Raw genomic sequence first — 20,007 nt, 5'->3', positions numbered from 1 at the left:
TCTCTCACACACACACATGCCCACAAACACACATCCAGAGCCTACTGGCACACACACACACACCCACACACACACACACACACACACATGCACACATACATACACTAAAGAGGAGGAATGACTGCAGGCACAGGGAAAGTGACACAGTTTCTGCGCTGTCACTAAGGAACACTCGTATTTGTCAGGACAGGTTTTGTTAGCTTGCGTATTTGAATTTTGCGAGCACTATTTACGCTCCCGAGTTTCACTGAGCAGTAAAGTGCCACTCAGGCTTACATCTGGGCCTCACTTATCTGTGTGTGAGCGCACCTTTGGCCAATCAGAGCAGGTGGCGGGGGGAGTGGGCGGGTCTGGCTGCAGAGGAGCAGGGGCCCTTTGGTCTCAGGAGGATAATGAGAAAACAGGGCAGATTACTGCGAGTAAACATGGCAGCTGGGTAACCTGTGTAAACACGCCATTCCACACACAGCTGAAAGGCTGGTAGAATCCTAACGGAGCGGCCCTGGAGGGTTCGGGATTTTGGCATCGGAGCGCCGGAGACCAGCTGGTTCTCATCGGTGTCCATCATACGCCAGGCAATCAGCACTATGCATGTTCAGAATAGCCATCTTCTGAATGCCCTGACTGCACATACCTCCACTTATCTGTCTCAGCAAGTATTTTTGTACTTGTATTAAGACTTTGTTTATTCTTATTTCTTTAACCCTTTTTTTAGGAATAAGATATTCCGAAAAAAAAAAATATATATATATTTTGCGTAACAAGCTAATATTTTCTACTCGTGAGTATTACAGGACTAAAAACACTTGTTAAGATTTTTTTTGCAGCGCAAGGGCGTGGTGGAAGCAGGGCTGGGTTTAACACTGGGGTAGGGGGTCCTCTTCACACACCTTCTCACCCCCCCCCCTCCTCTCGCCCCTCAGATGATCTTGACGGTGTTCCTGTCCGACAGCGAGAAGCTGCTGACGGAGGTGCCCATCACCCCGGAAACCTCCTGCCGGGACGTGGTGGAGTTCTGCAGGGAGCCCGGGGAGAGCGGCTGCCACCTGGCCGAAGTGTGGCGGGGGAACGGTAAGGGCCCGGCCCGCGCTGACGCTAATGCTAATGCTAATGCTAACGCTGATGCTAACGCTGATGCTAACGCTAAGCAGTCCTGGCCCCAGTGTGGGATATCCACACGGCAGCTTTTATCCTCCAGTCTGCAGTCACTGTTTACTCAGAGCGCTAGTGATGCTCCGTCAAGCGCTCGTGCAGATGGAGAAGGCTGCAGTGGCTACTGGTGACCCCTGCTGTTCACACATGCTCACGTTCGGACATTTTACATTTGGCCCTCCGCTTCTTAAGTTCTTTTTTAAATTTTGTTAATTTATTTTCACAATGGCTTTTGTCATTCTCCTACACAGTACAGTAAAATGTTCAGTGAAATGTACACCCATGTAAAAAAATGGTATGCTCAGTATGGTATGCTTGAAGCATAATTATATTAACTTTACTTCAGAATTCTTGAAATCTATTTATAGTAGTATATGTCAGGTATTCTTCAGCATACTATTTTCTCTGACTTGTATATGTACTGCATATATTCCTGGTGGCCTAATGCTGAGTGTTTTACTGTGTAAGAAACTGCAGGTACAGAGACAAGTCTAACTTATTTGTCTTATCTTATCTCACTGCTTACCTGCACTGTCCTTCACATAAAAAACACTGCACACACACTTTGGCCTTACTGCTTTCAGATAAGAGGGTGAAGACCAGGCTGTAAAAGAGTTTCCCTCCCTCTCTTAGTTTACGTGTTCCCCCTTAAATGCCACACATATCACAGTAAATCCACAGCACATATATTCAAGTTAATAACATAAACATTAATAGGTGGTCATTTTTATTTTGAAAAAAGGAATTTGACAGCTGTTATTAGTTCTGGCAGCACTGAAATTCCTGAATTGTATCACACTGTCGGTGAGCATCATTGTGTGACTGGTGCCTGTGGGCCGGATTGCTGATGTTTGTTAATTGGTGTTTTTGTGCACAGGGAATGCAGTATGCTTCCTTCTACAGTCTTACTGTGAGGCTGTCCTCCGGGCCTGCTGGTTCAGGCTGTGTGGAGCTGTGTGTGTGTGTAGAGGAGACATGAGGGAGGTCGGTGGAGCTGTGTGTGTGTGTGTGTGTGTGTGTGTAGAGGAGCTGTGTGTGTGTGTGTGTGTGTGTAGAGGAGCGGTGTGTGTGTGTGTGTGTGTGTGTGTGTGTAGAGGAGCTGTGTGTGTGTGTGTGTGTGTGTGTAGAGGAGACAAGAGGGAGCTGTGTGGAGCTGTGTGTGTGTGTGTGTGTGTGTGTGTGTGTGTAGAGGAGCTGTGTGTGTGTGTGTGTAGAGGAGCTGTGTGTGTGTGTGTGTGTGTGTAGAGGAGCTGTGTGTGTGTGTGTGTGTAGAGGAGCTGTGTGTGTATGTGTGTGTGTGTGTAGAGGAGCTGTGTGTGTGTGTGTGTGTGTAGAGGAGCTGTGTGTGTGTGTGTGTGTGGAGGAGCTGTGTGCTGTGTGTGTGTGTGTGTGTGTGTGTGTAGAGGAGCTGTGTTTGTGTGCGTGTGTGTGTGTGTGTGTGTGTGTAGAGGAGCTGTGTGTGTGTGTGTGTGTGTAGAGGAGCTGTGTGGAGCTGTGTGTGTCTGTGTGTGTGTGTGTAGAGGAGCTGTGTGTGTGTGTGTGTGTGTGTATAGAGGAGCGGTGTGTATGTGTGTGTGTGTGTGTAGAGGAGCTGTGTGTGTGTGTGTGTGGAGGAGCTGTGTGTGTGTGTGTGTGTGTGTGTGTGTAGAGGAGCTGTGTGTGTGTGTGTGTGTGTGTGTGTGTGTGTGTGTGTGTGTGTGTGTAGAGGAGCTGTGTGTGTGTGTGTGTGTGTAGAGGAGCTGTGTGTGTGTGTGTGTGTGTGTGTGTGTGTGTGTGGAGGAGCTGTGTGTGTGTGTGTGTGTGGAGGAGCTGTGTGTGTGTGTGTGTGTATAAGAGCTGTGTGTGTGTGTGTGTGGAGGAGCTGTGTGTGTGTGTGTGTGTGTGTGTGTGTAGAGGAGCTGTGTGTGTGTGTCTGTGTGTGTAGAGGAGCTGTGTGTGTGTGTGTGTGTGTGTGTGTGTGTAGAGGAGCTGTGTGTGTGTGTGTGTGTGGAGGAGCTGTGTGTGTGTCTGTGTGTGTAGAGGAGCTGTGTGTGTGTGTGTGTGTGTAGAGGAGCTATGTGTGTGTACGTGTGTGTGTGTGTGTGTGTGTGTGTGTGTGTGTAGAGGAGGCTTGAGGGAGCGGAGCGGGTTCCTCACGGGTGTGGATCTGTCGCACTGCTAATGACTGCGTCACGCTTCACCCCCTCCCTCTCCCCCCTTCCCTGAAGAAACCGCGTGGGGGGGGTTCACTTCTCCCTGCTCAAACAGGGCACCCTGCAACTGTCAGGCCCGTGTGTCAGCGTGAGAAACAGGGCCAGAGTGATATCTCTGCCCCGGCCCGTGAGATCCTTTACCTTGACAATCCACTCAACGGGCCCCCTCTCCAAAGACCATTACTGTGTCCAAATCAGCCTCCTTACTACTGTGTCCTCTATATGTACTGTTTACTAAGCATACTGCATACTTACTTGTGCATACATTTTATTATGCGATTGGCAAGGTCCTTCATCCTGTTTTCCTTGTGTGGCCATGCTCACGTGTCATTGCTGTTATTGATGGAAAACCTCAGCGAAGCTGCACCTCATTTTTCAAGCGCAGCTGCTTGTTGTAATTATGGGTTCCAAAATGGTAGTTTATTCCTTGGAAAATATGCTCCCAAATATTCCAGCGAAACCCTGGAAATAAGTGTATCATCCTGGGATCTTAAGTACACTGCATTTAGAGAACATTTAGCCTACTTATTAGGTTTCTCATCTAGTGAACCCAAGGATGATGCTCAGTAGTGCGCTGATTCGGACACGGCACAGGAACAAACGGCTCAACAAGAACTGCAAGAGGTCGCTGCTGAACGCTGACTCGTCACGTTTCCAGCGACATCGCACTTCGTGACCCTCTCCGGTGGAAAACACAAGTTTACTGCCAGGTGGAGGAGACTGAATGGGCAAGCTAGGTTTCACACCTTGTCAGTTAACTATCTCGGAGGGTCAGGGGGAGCATCCACAGCATTGCTGGCCTACGACCCGCAGGGTTATATGCCAGGGGAAACGTCTGTGTCCATCTGCTTCCTCTGTGGTGTAAACACGGCCACACAGGGGGGCTCCGGGAAGGCCTGATCCAGTCCCGGTCCTCCAGCGGGATCGAGTGTCTGCCCGCACTCCCGGTCCGTTCTTTCATCCCCGCTCGGGGTGTCTGCTTTGGGTTAAGTGCTGCGCTCCGAGGGACGGTTTTCCAGCTGCCCGCCTTGGGTTTGCGGTTGGGCGGCCGGTGAGACCCGAGAGCTTTCCGATATCGGGCAGGCCCCCGTCTTCTTTCCTCAGATCTGTCTCTCCAGCCGGCCATATCCTGTAAGGCGATAAGTCTGTTTCCTCTAACGGAATGAGATTAGCGTGTGATCTCCACACCAGGCCTGGGCAGCCGGCCCTTATTCATGAGTTTGTAGTCGGAGGTCGTTTATTAGTCATATTTATCGGACCCCCGCACCGAATGGCGGCTTTGTTTCTGCTGGCAGGTGCGCTTTGTGAATCTGGATGTGTTTGTGCTTCAGTCGGCCCCAATGGGAGCTTTGTTCTCGCGGTCCTCTCATCGAAGCGATGGGAGAATGTGAGACCGCGTCTGTCTCTGCGGCGGGCGCCAGGATGAGTCGGCCGTGTCATTTCTGCACTTTAATCTCATCTGAGGGGGCCCCTCGGCCCCTGGCCCTCAGCGGGGCCCCCTCTCTCTCTCTCACCTGCACGAGTCTGCCTGGCCAAGGAAATGAGTCAGGGCCTCTCTGAGATCACGGCTGCCTGGGTTTCAAAGGCAAACACTGAGTTAATGAAATACATGTGCATGCAATTCAATAAGGGCCTTTTTCCTCGTGTGGAGTGGGTGGGGGAGGAAGGTCGTCTTGGTGGTCCGCTCATCTTCAAGCAGTCATTGTCTCTGCATGGCTGCTCTACAAAAAAGTGTAGGCAAGCAGATGAGACTTATTTTTTTAGTCTTATATTTTAAGTTAGTGCTTGCTTGTTTTCATTTTTTACCCCATTGGCAAATTCTGAAATTAGACAAACTGTCTGACCTAATTGGCGAACAAATACAAAATGTTAGTATTATTTAAGAAAAAAGTAATAGAAATAAGATTTTAAGACTAAAACAGTTGTTGAGAATGATCTTTTTAGTTTTTTGCAGTGTAGACTGTGTGTTCCCATTGGAGGCCTATCTCTGACCCCACTGTCAATTGTCCCATTCCTAAATATCTGCTGACACTTGTTTTGAGTTATCAGTGCTGAGGACCGTAATGGTACAGTCCGTATCCCTCTCTCTCAGGAGGGTTTATTAGCATCCAGAACCAGACGTCCACAGCCCTGCCCTGTGTTGAGTTACACATCCAGCGGTACCCTCCGGACTGACCGGGGGAAGTTTGAATCAGCGCTGCGGTGATTATCTGTGACAGAGAATGTTCCGGAGCTCTGAGGGGACGTTTGGAGCGGCGGTGTGTGTGCGATGGCGGGACCGGAGGGCTGCGGGGAGGTTAATGGGGAGGTCGGTCCACAGCTGTCAGAACGGAGATAAAAAGTGAACGCTCAGCACTCTGAGCCCAGGTTTCGCGGTCCGCTCCCCCCACAGGCCAGTCTCCCTGCCCCGTTCCACCCACCGCTCGGCAAAGCGCAGCGAGCCACCGAACGACCAGCCGCAGAGAGAGGGAGGCACTGCGCGGGGCAGTGCATTGTGGGTACGGAGGCGGTTGAACTCAAGAGAAGCCACATGAAAGCAGTTTCACAGCCCGAAGTTGATAAATATTCAGGCTCCGGGTTTCTGAAACGCTTTCCAAAAACGGCCGCTGTCAAACGGCCGTGCCCAGATTTCCATCAAAGCTGAGCGATACACGGTCTCCTGCTGTGGAAGTCTAATCTCAGACCTTTCATAAAAGGGGCTTTTAAGCGTGGGTGTGAACGGCGCATCTGAGCCCTTAAAAGGCAAAAGGCACGCAACACGCAGCAATCGGGACAATAACCAGCGTGAGGTCCCCCGAACTGGAGCACGGATCCGTTCGACTCTCAGCCGGGTGGACTTGTCCAAAAACACGTACCCGCCAGCGTCTGCCAAGGCCCCCCCCATGTTCTCCAGTCTGCTTGTGTGAGTTGCAGGTGGAGGATGATGTGAGTGACTGTACAAAGCTAAAGGAGGTCTCTGTTCTGGGCTTGGCCCCCCCTCCTCCAGTGGCTGAATTCCTCTGGAGCCTTGCCGTGTTGTTTCAGACCCCCACTTTGATCCTCTCTGCATGGCTTCCTGTTCTCGTGGATGGGGGCCTCTTTGTTCTGTTTCTGTTTCATCCTCCTTTCTAGTCTCTCAGGCCCCGCCCGCTGCACTGAAAGACTCCGACAGGGGTATCGGGGTGGGGGGGAGGAGGGGTGGTAGAGGCTAGTGTTGTGCTGATGGGTTATCCTTGGCTGCGCTTGCCTCTGAGGAACCTGACGGTCAACAACGCTGACCGCGCCTTCTTGTCGTCTGCAGAGAGAGCCATTCCCTTCGACCACATGATGTACGAGCACCTGCAGAAGTGGGGACCCCGGAAGCAGGAGGTGAAGTTCTTCCTCCGGCACGAGGACTCGCCCACGGAGGGCAGCGACCAGGGTGAGGCCCCTCTCTTTCACCCTGCAGTCAGGGACCTACGGACAACACCCGACGTCAGTCAAAGCATTGTAGGAGAAACTGACTCCACTGTAAAGCCTCAGGGGCATAACTGGCTCATACCACAGGCAGTACTGTTCCCAATCAAGCCTGATTTGTCAATATCATAACCTTTTTCGTGACATATTGCTGGCGCTGGCAGTGTAGCTGGGAGTGTTTGTCAGGCAGTTGGACAGTGTAGCTGGGAGTGTTTATCAGGCAGTTGGGCAGTGTTGCTGGGAGTGTTTATCAAGCAGTTGGACAGTGTAGCTGGGTGTATTTAACAGGCAGTTGGGCAGTGTTGCTGGGTGCATTTAACAGGCAGTTGGGCAGCGTAGCTGGGGGTGTTAATCAGGCAGTTGGGCAGTGTAGCTGGGAGTGTTCATCAGGCAGTTGGGCAGTGTAGCTGGGAGTGTTTATCAGACAGTTGGGCAGTGTAGCTGGGAGTGTTCATCAGGCAGTTGGGCAGTGTAGCTGGGAGTGTTTATCAGACAGTTGGGCAGTGTAGCTGGGAGTGTTTATCAGACAGTTGGGCAGCGTAGCTGGGAGTGTTTATCAGACAGTTGGGCAGTGTAGCTGGGAGTGTTCATCAGGCAGTTGGGCAGTGTAGCTGGGAGTGTTTATCAGACAGTTGGGCAGTGTAGCTGGGGGTGTTCATCAGGCAGTTGGGCAGTGTAGCTGGGAGTGTTTATCAGGCAGTTGGGCAGTGTAGCTGGGAGTGTTTATCAGGCAGTTGGGCAGTGTAGCTGGGAGTGTTTATCAGACAGTTGGGCAGTGTAGCTGGGGGTGTTCATCAGGCAGTTGGGCAGCGTAGCTGGGAGTGTTTATCAGACAGTTGGGCAGTGTAGCTGGGAGTGTTCATCAGGCAGTTGGGCAGTGTAGCTGGGAGTGTTCATCAGGCAGTTGGGCAGCGTAGCTGGGGGTGTTAATCAGGCAGTTGGCTGGGCCCTCCGGGGCTCCTGTTATGTAACGAAGGTTAATCGGCTTAATCGATAATTGGGCTTGTCAGTGACCTCTTGTCAGCAGTCACACTGCTGTAGGATTTGGCTGGAGTCTGGAGCTGGGTGTGGGCCCAGCCTGAGAGGTGGGGTTGGGGGAGGGGGGTGTTGTAGTGCAGCCAGACGCAGGACCCAGGTGTGTGTGCAGGTACGTCTACCTGGCCAGGGCTGGTATTCCAGGCAGGGTGCCCAGGGGCAGATCGGATAACGTTGGGAGGATATGAAGTGTGTAAACAGCATTAACCTCCAGTGAATGACAGCCAAACACGCTCCCCCACGGCTGCCACACCCCTTTCATTGTTCCGTCCCAGCGCAGTAGACCCCGGCTCGAGCACAGAAGGCCAGTTATTTCTAGTGCAGCTGACGGGATTACCCACACAATGATCCTGTCCAGGATTACAGGAATTAAGGGGTAAAAAAGATAAAAAAATGACAACATGGGATATTTATAGAAAACGGTAAATAAAGCGTGTTTTGTGCAGAGAAGCCACAGAGAGTCCCAGGCGCAGGTAAACAGGTGACGTGAGTCACGTTCGGACGGACAGACAGGCGGCCCTGCTGCGTCCCAACCCGCTGGCAGTCTGCAGGGGATGACATCACTGCGGCTAATCTGGCCCAACATAGCGCTGACCCAGTGCTTCAGACAGGATCACACTAATCCCCTGAAAACACAGCCTCTCCAAACGGATTGTCCACGCGTGCGCGTGTGTGTGCGCTCCGTCTCTCTCTGAATCGCCCCGTTCATATTCCCCTCCAGCCTCTGTTCCCCCCCCCCCCCCCGCCCCCCTTGCCCCCCCGGGCCTGTCTGCGGACACCGATTCGGCGGAGGGTGGTAATGGAGAGATTGCTGGGTAAATTGATTACAGTTTGCAGATAATGTGCGCGCCGGAGACGGTAATCTCCTCCCAGCAGCATGTGGCCCGGGGAAGTGCCAGACTCCACAGAGCTGCCCGTGTCCGTGCTGTTTCCCTGGCAGAGGTGGGCCTTCTGGGTCCCAGTGTATTACAGCGCCTTCTCCGCCCACGTGTCGCTCACTGGCCTGTATTATTGAGCCCAACAGAACTGAAGCTTGATCGCTTATTGTTCATTATAGGAATCCAGTATTTGTCTGTTAATATTTTTTGAATTGCTTCATTGCTTTTTTTCACTGAAACATATTTGGAAGCTACAGTGCTCAATATGTATAGTATTGCATTCTATTCGGGGGCGACATGGCTCAGGCGGTAAGAGCAGTCGTCTGGCAGTCGGAGGGTTGCCGGTTCGATCCCCCGCCCGGGCTGTGTCGAAGTGTCCCTGAGCAAGACTCCTAACCCCCAAATGCTCCTGACGAGCTGGTCGTTGCCTTGCATGGCAGCCAATCGCCGTTGGTGTGTGAGTGTGTGTATGAATGGGTGAATGAGAAGCATCAATTGTACAGCGCTTTGGATAAAGGCGCTATATAAATGCCAACCATTTACCATTTATATGCAATATAACTGGAACTGGAAAATTACTCTCTGCCAATGTCCTCAGTGTCAGTACTGTATATCACCAGTGTCAGTGCTCTATGTCCTCAGTGTCAGTGCTCTATATTCTCCGTGTCAGTGCTCTATGTCCTCAGTGTCAGTGCTCTATGTCCTCAGTGTCAGTGCTATCTGTCCTCAGTGTCAGTGCTCTATGTCCTCAGTGTCAGTGCTCTATGTCCTTAGTGTCAGTGCTCCTTGTTGTGAGTGCCCTTTGCCTGTGCCATGTGTCCTCTGTGTCAGTATTTGGTGCCCTCAGTGTCTGTTGTCTGTGCCCTCTGTCTGTGTAGTGCTCAGGACACGGGGATTACAGTAGATCTCCTTACACAGGTGTCTCTCAGGGGCTCCTCATAAGCTCTTTTTCTCCTGTATTAGCGGGGCTGTAGTGACTTTAGACCCCTTTCCCTTTCTAGCACTCTCCGGCAGACACACATAACACTGATAACATACTCCTCATCCCCCATCCCTCTCTCTCCCTTTGTTTGGTTAGCAGCTGATGCGGAAATAAGAGTGTGTGCCAAGTTTAGTGAGAACCACTTCTGGTCGATTCGACATGTGAAGAGAAAATGTGACGTTACTTCCTCAACACTCTCGATGACTCATTCTTGGTTCTCTCCATTCTGTTGATAAAATGATCCATATGCGAGAGTTTCTTTCCAGGTGCGGAAAGGAAAAGGGGAAAATAATTGTACAATTACAGGGAAAACTGTGTGTTGTTATTCTGTACTAAAGGCACAAAAAAGGCAATTAAAGGACCCGTCACTGTTTTTCTACTGGCTTATCGTTCTCACACATATTTTAATGACTCTTCCGCTGGAGATTTGTGCGTGTGTGTGCCAGACCTGGGTCAAATACGCAATTGTTTTGGATTCCAATACTTTTCTGAGCTGTATTTGTGTATTGGTGTATTGGAACCTATAAAATACTCTCAAAATATGCAATCCTGCCTGGTCCTCTTGGTTGGCTCAGTCAAGCACAGTCAAGTATCTGAATCCAAAACATTCAGCCACGTGTGTGTGTGTGTGTGTGTGTGTGTGTGTATGCACAGATGTGAGAGAGTGTGTGTTTTTGTGCTTGTGTATATGGGGTCATTCTGTTATAATTCACAAAAAACAATTGCTACTATACCTGACCAAAGTGTTCATATTTTTGTGTTTGGTCATTTTGTCCTTTTTCTGTGATGGTGACCCATTGCTGATCTCTGTACATTGACCCTGCAGGCAGCCAGCAGTCTCAGGACCAGGGCAACAAGGCGAACGGAGCCAACACGGACAATGTCTGCCAAAACGGGGTAAGAACACGCACTCCACCCACACTCTCCGCACGCTCTAGCCTCCATTATCTTCCCGAGCAACGAGCACTGTGACCCGCGGTTGCCCGGAGCGCGTTCCTGGACGGTGTCATTACCGCACATTGTCTGGGCTATTTTAATCACCGGGGGCTGAATGCGCTGAACTTGTGACCTTCGACAGCGAGTCTTATTAAGCCCCCGTGTAAAGCGCACAAAAGGCGCCGGCTCGCCGGCTCTGTGTGTCTGCGCTCGACCGCGCGTGCCGTAATGGAGCCGTCCCAGCATCCCCTGCTCCTCCTGCCCGTCTATCCCAGCATCCCCTGCTCCTCCTGCCCGTCTATCCCAGCATCCCCTGCTCCTCCTGCCCGTCTATCCCAGCATCCCCTGCTCCTCCTGCCCGTCTATCCCAGCATCCCCTGCTCCTCCTGCCCGTCTATCCCAGCATCCCCCGCTCCTCCTGCCCGTCTATCCCAGCAGCGCCTGTGCCCGCTCCTCCTCCCCGCCTGTCCCAGATACAGCGCAGGGACCGCCCGCCTCTCCCAAGGCAGCCGTCCCTCACGCAGAACTAATTTGCCCTTAGGGGGAAGAAATCATTAAAGCAGGAGAAAATGGGCCTTTTTCAAGATACCAGCTTCTGATGCACAGTTTAGGTTGTCAGATGTTGAGCGGCGAATGTTTTTTTCCCATCGTATGCTCTGCTTACTTCTGTTTGTATATGGGTGTGTCTGTATTGGTGTGTGTGTGCGTATGTATGTGTGTGTATACAGTATGTATATGTACATGTGTGTTTTCCTGCCTGAGAATGTATTTGTAGTTGTTTTTGTGCTGTGGAATATACACAGGATGTGTTTGTGTGGCTATATGTATATATAGTTGCAGTTTTGACGCTGCTCAGACTGTTGGCAGCACACGTGACGTCAGTGGGGGACGTGCTGGCGGAGTGTTTGTTGTTATTGTAAAGCACTCTGAAGGATTAGAAGGGGCTCAGTGGCAGGTATAGACAGTGAGGTGACTGACAGAATAATTGCTTCTCCACCGAATCTAAGTAAATGGACACTTGCCTACATCTTCTCGGTCTTCACAAGCAGTGTTGCTGCCATATAAAAATTATTCTTGATTTTTCTGCCCTCTGTCAAGGCCACTTTTGATAGTGTTTTGAAAACCGACTCGCGCAACCACAAACAGCACTTTTTCTCAGGCTGTTTGGCTAATTGTTTGTGCATTTGGGTGTGGCCAGTGTGTGTATCATTGTAGATTAGTCACTTAGTGGAAGACATACCTGAAATAGCACCAGTTACAGTCAAGCACTCAAACCGCAGACATAATGGCACACAATACACTGTCCTACTTATGCTGGTACACAACTCTGGTGTTGATGTCATCTTAAAAACTGCAGCAAAAATAATCTATCCTAAACAAGCAAAAACACTGACTCAAGAGCAGTGTAATCCAGCATTCTTGCAAATGTGCTATTTTCAGGTTGGCCAGCACATCCAAAATAAGAACAAGACCAAACAGAATATTGTGAAAAACAGGGCACGGTTTGCAAAATCCCTTTTCTTCTCCGATTACTGGGTTGGGGGGTAGAGACTACTTCTGCAGACAGCGGTTCAGAGAGGTCCACAATGACTCAGATTAGGACATAAACAACTGGCAAAGTACTGAGAATCAAGAGAGCAGTCTTCTAAACACTTAAGATTTTGTTTACCTCTTCACTCTATTGGTATGCAGGCAAAGGGGAGTTCATTATCGACTAAAGAGTAAGAGAAGTTGGCCGTATACGTTCGAGGCGGAAAATTGATTAAACGATTCAGAAGGGTTGAAGCGACTGAAGTAGAGTTCTCTGAAGCTGAATCTGTTGTGACTGTTTAATTGGATGACTCTGTTGTTGGGCAATTTTTCAATGACTGGGTGAAGTGCCCTTGTCCTTTAGAGGGATGGTCAAACCTCAGCCAAACAGTCCTCCTGTCTGGGACTCACAAGCATGACTTGTTTGCGTGGTCCCACAGAGGTACTGAAGCAACAGTGTATTGTTTACCTGGGATTGGCGGTTAACCGTAAGTGCGCCTTTGCCATGAGGGACTGGCTTGCCTGTATAATTTTGCGGATTACGCCAGTTTCATGACATAACTCTGTAAGAGGATTACTCCCGTCATTATCCGCCGGCTTTGGCAGAGCGGAGGCTTTTCCCGCCAGACTCTCGGACCGTGCGGAACGCGCTCCACGACGCGGCCAGAGCTCCGGAGGGGGATAGCCGAGCGGATTGGGAACGTGATCCCGGAGGCCTCGGAGCGTTCTGCGAGCACGCTCGACACGCCCAGCTCCAGGAGCCAGCTCCTCCACTCCCCTCCCACTGCACCTCCTCCAGCGTGCGGGAGCGCTGAGGAGTCCCTCCTCTCGGTTCTCTCTTCGGATACGGGCGCGCTCGAGCGACACTCTGTCTCGCGACGTCTCGTCGAACTGTCGCCGAGTCCTCGGTCGCTGCGTGCTCAGGGCAGGACGCTCACACACACTGTGGGATTCACACACTCTGGGATCTCACACACACTGCCAGGACTCACACACTGCTGGTGGAGAGAGCTCTCACCTGAGGTAAGGATGGAGAATCCTGCCAGTGCCAGAGAGGAGAATGATATGTTTTTATATGTTGTATTGATGGTTTATATAATTTTTTTTGATCTGTTGAGTATCTCCTATTAGGAACTATCTGCTATAAAGTTTGTGTCTGAGTTGAAATCATTTAAAATGTATTAATTTGAAAATTGTGTTTGCATACCCTTAATTTCATTTTGAGCCAGTTGTTTGGTTCTTTTGCCAGGTCTGGTGTGATGTATTTTTTTTAAAACCACTTAAAACATTGTCAAAATGTTCTTGAGGAAGTCTTGAGGAACCTGCAGCTTTAGTATGTAAGAGCGCCCAGTATGTGCAGTGCTGAATGAAGCTGCTAGTTCTCCGTGCACTAATGCTGTCATTCATCAATGGGGACTTAATCCGCCGCGTAGTGTGACATGGACAGCTGATGTTCTACAGAGCCGAACAGCTGGTCTGCGTGCCGCTGCGTGTGTAAGGCTGCAGTCTTCCAGAGCCACTCTCCTGTGAGGGCACAGGGAATGCTGGGAAGGGCCAGGCTAGCCCCTGCTCGCAGGGCCGGTGCCGTGGCAACGCGAACGCTCCGAGCTCATCTCTCTCTCCCCCTTTTTTTATCCCTTCCGCTCGTGAGCGCATTCCTCCCTCGGCCCTGCCTCGCTCCCTCCATCCCGCCGCGGGAAGGAGAAAAGCGCGCAGTGACAGCCGGTGGGGAGGGCTCCGGCCATACGGACGTGTGGTACACAGTAAAACAATGGTCTCAAACTCCGCGTGTATGCTGCTTTTTAATCCAGCCTCAGATATTGAATCTATAATTAGTTCAATCATTCACTGGATTAGGGCTGTAGCCTTGCACATAATGTATATAAAGTGAATTGTATTATTGGTGTTGTCTAAATAACTGCCGTTTATATTCTGTACTTACTAATGCAGTTAAATGCATATGGCTGAATAAGTAATTGGAATCATAATTACACAGCCCTCTGAGTTTGAGACTACTGCAGTAAAATGTTCAGTGTTAAATCAACTCTTGTTGTTGCCAAACCCTGTTCCTGGAGATCCACCATCCTGTAGGTTTTTACTCCAACCCTATCAAAGCTCACCTCATTCAACAGCTGGAGATTTCGTTCAGTTTCTCATTCGTAGAATCAGGCGTACCAAATTAGGGTTGAAAGTTGATCTCCTGGAACCGGATTGAGTGGCACTGCCGTACAGTGCTCCCCATTGGACTCATGTACTTCGTTAGTGTTGAAATAACACTGGACACATGACCGGGTACATGACATGAAAGTGCCCAGTCAGGCAGTATGGGGTTCCTCTTAGCGAGTTTGTGGATAAACCTTGATTTCCCACCGCTCTTGTGCCAGCAGTGGTCTGGTCGCCATGGCATCAGAGGCAGATCTACACTCTGCTCAGCCGCCCTGTGTGTCAGCTGTCAGTGTGGGGCTGACTTTTCGGGGGAGATGAAAAGAGTGGTGACCCAGGGGGCATACCGCAGTCACGCCCGTCCTTCTGGAAGGGATTAACTCTGCAACCAAATAACGCTGTGAGAACAATTACCGACCCCCCCCCCCCCCCCCCCCCCCCTTACAAGCTTTACTGTACAAGGCAATGCTACACATGCATTTATAGAGCCAGAGAATTCCTCTCATGACAAGTACATGCTACAGAAGGCCATGGCGGCGTTCAGCGTCTAATTTTGACTCCTGCCGTTAGGACGTGTTGTAATTACGATCACAGAGGGCCGGGGAATCTCGGATTTCCACGGTCTGGCGGTTCTGAGATTACCGCTACCATACAGCGCGGTATCGTGTGCCCCACGCCTTAACGCCCCGCAGTGTCATCTCCCCGTGTGACACACCGCTTCTCTACCCCGCCGGCGCGCAGAGCCTAGCCTACACGGCTGTGTCTCTCACATACAGCGCGGTATCGCGTGCCCCACGCCTTAACGCCCCGCAGTGTCATCTCCCCGTGTGACACACCGCTTCTCTACCCCTCAGGCGCTCAGAGCCTAGCCTACACGGCTGCTCTGGAAGTGCTGTCTTGTCCTCCATTGTAGCGCCGTCGTGGGGGAGGGTTTCATAAACCAGGCCAGCACTGCTGCGGAGATTCGGCCTACTCGCTGGACCGAGTTTCAGGGCTGGTTATTGACGGCACTAATCAAAGCCGGTCACCACTTCATCGCACATGCCCCGCGGGACTTCCTGTAGCGATGCGGGTCATAGTTAATGTAGTCGGGGCTCTGTTTTAAAAAGAAATCTTTAAAGGCCTTGTATTTGCCTATGCCTATGTGGTCCAGAGGATGAATTACTGTGTCAACACGTGTGCGACGGCACCCATATGCGCAGCCTCGGCTACATGATCCAGCACTCATCATCCGGCACGCAGCGCGCTGTTTGCACAAGTGTGCCTATTTAAAGAAGTAACAGGGGGAAGGACTGCGAGAGATGAGAGACGGCCTCCTTCCTGAGCCTGGACGCGGGCCTTATTGATGGAAAGCACCGGACCGAAAATGGAGAGTAGGCCTATTCCCCGGCCTTGGGTCAGGGTTATGTGCTTAATCACTTTGACTTCAGCGATGCTACTTGCCGTTCGCTACTCGTGGTATACCACGCTTCAGTGCACTGGAGTGCTCCTCAGAGCCGGCCGTAGCCATCGCTAAAAACCGCTCGCCCGTAGCCGGGTTAGCGCGGCTAGTTCGCTATTAAACCACAAAAACACTCCCTGACGACAACTCTCAAATTTAAAATAGCATTGTTGGCCTTGGCTAGGGGGCGATTTTTGGCTTTACCTGACTAGTAACACGTAAGAGGCCATGGAACGGGGTTCAAATGCCAACTCAGACAAATCTCTAACTTGTGCACTACCGTCGTGCTAGCGTGATAACAGCGGAATCAGCAGCAGCATCTGCCTCTCATGTTAAACCAGCGCAACGCGCAAACCCTGTTAGCCCGGTATCGATCGTGAAGCGGAGTTTAAATGAGCTGTCCTGATTGCGGAATGGAGCGGGGCCTGGCGGCGAGCCCATTTCAACCCGTCAGAGACAGCGGCGGAATCTCCCCTGCGCTCACCGTCATGGCAGCGGCATGCATGTCCCCGCCGCCCGTCCCCGGAGGCCCCTGGGGGCCCGCGCACTTCCTGTCCCATTCACCGTAATTAGGCGCCGGCTCCCGCGCCTTTTGTCGCGTTGTCTGTTCTAACACAATGACTATCGGCGAAACTGAAAAGCCCTGGCATTCCTCTGCCGAAGAGGAGCGCGGGCGCACCGAAAACGCAGCTGCCAGTATCAACACGAGCAGAAAAATGTGAATTATTCCTATTACGGCTTCGCACAAGCATGACTGCGCCCGGTACAGAACCATAAATCAATAAATAAATGTGTTGCCTGTGTGGTAAAAATAAGCTGAGTGTCTCTACGCGCAAGGACCTTCTGTTGCTCATGTTTCAATGCGGGCTACTATTTGTTATTACCCGCATCCATAAAACGTTTAAGTAGCTTTGAATTAAAATTTCATTTCCTTTTAATGTCAATTACAGTTGTTTAAATTAGTGGCTACCCCCACCTTCCCATGTTACAGTTGACATTTAAAAATGCATTCTGTGAGTCTGGTGCTTGAATGAATTGTTAGCTGTCAGAGCTTCATACGGTTAGTAAAACAATTGATTTGGGCAGCTGTCCTGGAGCAGGAGGTACCAAGGCATTCTTAACAGTTATTTTGTTTGACCCCAGTTTCTGGGAGAATGTTTGCTTTAGTTTGTAGATTTAAATGAGTGAGGTTTTCTTCTCTTTGTTTATTATAATTGCATTAATGAGCTATTCCGTTTGGATCTTTAGCATCCAGGGGCCCAGCTTGACTCCCTGTTTTGTATTTTAACTCTTTATTATAACTCATGTTATGAAAATCCACATTTAGAAACACGGTCTGATTGTAAACGCAGATGCCACTATGCAGAATTTTGATTGTGCTTGATTGGTTTTTAAATGTGACAATTATAATTAAGAAAATGTTATATTAGAATGTGGGGTTAATATGAAAATATATTTATTAATACTTCCTGATTACTGAAATGCCTGTGTGTGCATGCCCATCAAAGTATTTGCCAAGAACACGGATTGATGGTTGTAAAGAGACAGTTGTGAAATGAAACTATAATTGAGTGGCATCAAGTTGAATTCCATCATGAGTTGTAATTTTCCTCCAGGTCACGAGCAGTACTGGAGGTATACTTCTGAGCGGGAAATAGCTAGGTCGTCGATGAGTAATGATGGTGGGGATAATTTTTAATGATATAGCCATAGCAGAAAACACAGGGGGAAGCCTTACTCAGCAACATAGTGCGATGATTGACTTTCGTAATGAACGGACTTAAAAACCCCTTTCACGGAGATGGAATGCTGATTTCTAAAACAAACAGAATATGGGGGAGAAATGGAAGTGGCCCTGTTGCAGTCTGTCAGTCCTGCCTCGCTACACTGGCAGGATAATTGGTAGAATTGGGTTTTCTGCAACATTGGTTTTAATGCCTTTCCGGAACGCAACTACCAGGGGACTTGGTGCCTCGTGCTGACTCATTATACACGAAGCTCCCTTTTAAACTCCTCGCTCCTCCCAGTTGGACGCGAATCCTTTCATTTTTAATTGCAGTCGTTTTTTATTCATGTAGTTCGTCGCCATTCCTTTACTTGTTGACAGGCAGTTCATATTTAAATGTTGTTGGAAACCAATACTGACCTACATTTCGCTCTGTTGGATTTTATTGCTGTTATTCATTTCTAGTTGTTTTACTTTCTGAATCACTCTGGGCCTAATGTTGTTTCTAATGTGGGGCGCAGCGTTAAGAAAGCAAATGGACTGTGCATGTTTGTAAATCATTTGTGTTATGAAGACCTTAAAAGATGTTGGTCTTGTAATTGGTGTAGAAGACTAATCGGCTACAACTAAATCAAAAATTGTGTTTGGTGATCAGCAATAAATCAGCAGTGTTTTACAGTAAGTAGACACGAATGTATGCTGAAATAAAGTCCCAGCTCGTTTTGAGTTGTGAACCAGGTCAGCGTCGGACCATGTAAACCGCCGTATCACCGATGTTATCAGCTCTTGAATTGGGTGGGTTCTGCGTGGGTTCCATTATTTGACAGTGTAACTTTGGGCTGGGAGGTTTTTCTTGGCACGTGAAAGGAATTCGCCTGAGGGCGAACAAGAGAAAGGGAGTATTGGGAGATTTTCTAAAATTATTAGTTTAGAATTAGATTGTCTGCGTGGGGGTTGCAGTTACTGATGGGCAGAGCTGAGATTGTGAAGTCTTATGAAAACAAACACGTCTCACATCTGGTGGGCATTAGCTGTACCTGTCCGAGAGACAGCTGTGGCGCAGAGCAGACTGCCTGTCAAGAGAGTACGCGCAGTTTAGGAGGGGAGGGGGAGAGGAGGGGGGGCGTGCTGCAGTCGAGCTAAAACAGCGGAGCCTACAGTGGCCAGAGGGAGAGAGAGAGAAACGAGTGGAAGAAGTGCTTGCACGTCAAAATTAAACAAAACTGTAATGGGAAAAAAACTTAAGCATTATCCAAGTCAGACCCACGCATTATGGAATTACAGCCTAATGACTGCGTTTGTAATATGCCGACGATTGTGTAGCATACGAGTCTGAGTTGCTGCTGATTTTCGCCTGAAACGAAGTAGGAACATTATATTCTGTAAACATTTCCCGGTGAAAATGAAAAGTGCAATGCATCACGCTGATTGGAACGGACATCTGGCTTGATCCTGCCCTGATTAGGTATCTGACTGCCGGCAAAATCCACTTGCCTTTTTTTCTGTTCACTGAGTGCTGATGAGTGCGGAGGGGCGGCTTTATCTGTTCTATTGATACCGAACGCGGACAGTAAGAATAACAAACTGCGTCCCGTTCACACACAACGCAGCTGAGCAGGCTCACTCGCCACGTCTGCGGGACTAGTGCGAAACTTTGGATGACGACTCATTCATTCAGATAGCTCTGCTCCGTGTTTTGTGCTCCTATAATGCCAATACATTCGGTTTCTGGATAAGGCTGAGGATAATTTGGCATCAAAATGGAGTGGAAGCACGTAGAGGCTGTCCAGGAATTTACTGCTGAAGGACAATGCAGCAAAATTAAGGTGCGATCTTGCAGAATAACCTGGGACTCGCAGCAGGTAATAGCAGTTTTTTTTACGAGACTGATGTGTTTTTCCCTAGCGTTGCAGTCCTGTTGTATGCGTATTATGTATGACTGAGTGGGCAGTTTGCCTGAAAGGAAAGTTTCACCATCGAGTTTACATCGTGTTTTATAATTACATTTTTGTGTGATTGTTTTTAACACAAGTGTATGCACTACACTTCACTTCTCTCTCTCTCTCTCTCTCTCTCTCTCTCTCTCTCTCTCTCTCTCTCTCTCTCTCTCTCTCTCTCTCTCTCTCCATCAATCTCTGTCTCTGTGAGGAGATAATCATCACTTTACATATTGGAAAATAAATGTTTTGATTCAAGAGTTTGTATTATATTTGCACAGGCTAGTTAAATACGTTTTATACTTAGGGAACATGAAAGGGTATAGTAGTACAGAATGAACAATAAAATCCGAGACTCTGTTTATCATGCTTTATAACAAGAACAATGTTGGAAGAGCTTGCCAGGTGGGGGTAGTATAATGATTATGTTGGTGTCTGTGGGATTTCACTTCCATTAACAATACATTTGAGCCTCCAATCACATATGGAGCAGGGGCAGGGAGTTATGGGGGAAACCAGCAGAGAATGCAGTAATGGCATGGCTTTAAACTTTCATTTGATGTCTGTACCATTAATCAAATCTGGCTTCTGTTCATTGCT

The 20,007-nt window shown here is 49.5% G+C and overlaps 1 protein-coding gene across 15 annotated transcripts in view; it reads left to right on the top strand.

Moving 5' to 3' along the window:
- Positions 1–20,007, top strand: part of ppp1r13ba (protein phosphatase 1, regulatory subunit 13Ba) — a 65,259-nt gene that overhangs the window by 22,984 nt on the left and 22,268 nt on the right. For 12 of the 15 annotated variants that reach the window (XM_061231960.1, XM_061231941.1, XM_061231922.1 and 9 more), the window contains 3 exons: positions 924–1,071; positions 6,625–6,744; positions 10,501–10,571. In XM_061231960.1, the coding sequence (XP_061087944.1) occupies positions 924–1,071; positions 6,625–6,744; positions 10,501–10,571 (339 nt within the window). Of the gene's footprint in view, positions 1–923; positions 1,072–6,624; positions 6,745–10,500; positions 10,572–13,047; positions 13,164–18,658; positions 18,936–18,956; positions 19,333–20,007 lie in introns of those variants that run through there. The other 3 variants (XM_061232005.1, XM_061231996.1, XM_061231987.1) reach the window with 3 other exon arrangements.

The sequence above is a fragment of the Conger conger genome, chromosome 1 (genome assembly GCF_963514075.1).
Source record: "Conger conger chromosome 1, fConCon1.1, whole genome shotgun sequence".
NCBI classification, from domain to species: domain Eukaryota; kingdom Metazoa; phylum Chordata; class Actinopteri; order Anguilliformes; family Congridae; genus Conger; species Conger conger.
The sequence above is the reverse complement of the archived record's forward strand: the minus strand, read 5'-3'. Positions and strand labels throughout refer to the sequence as shown.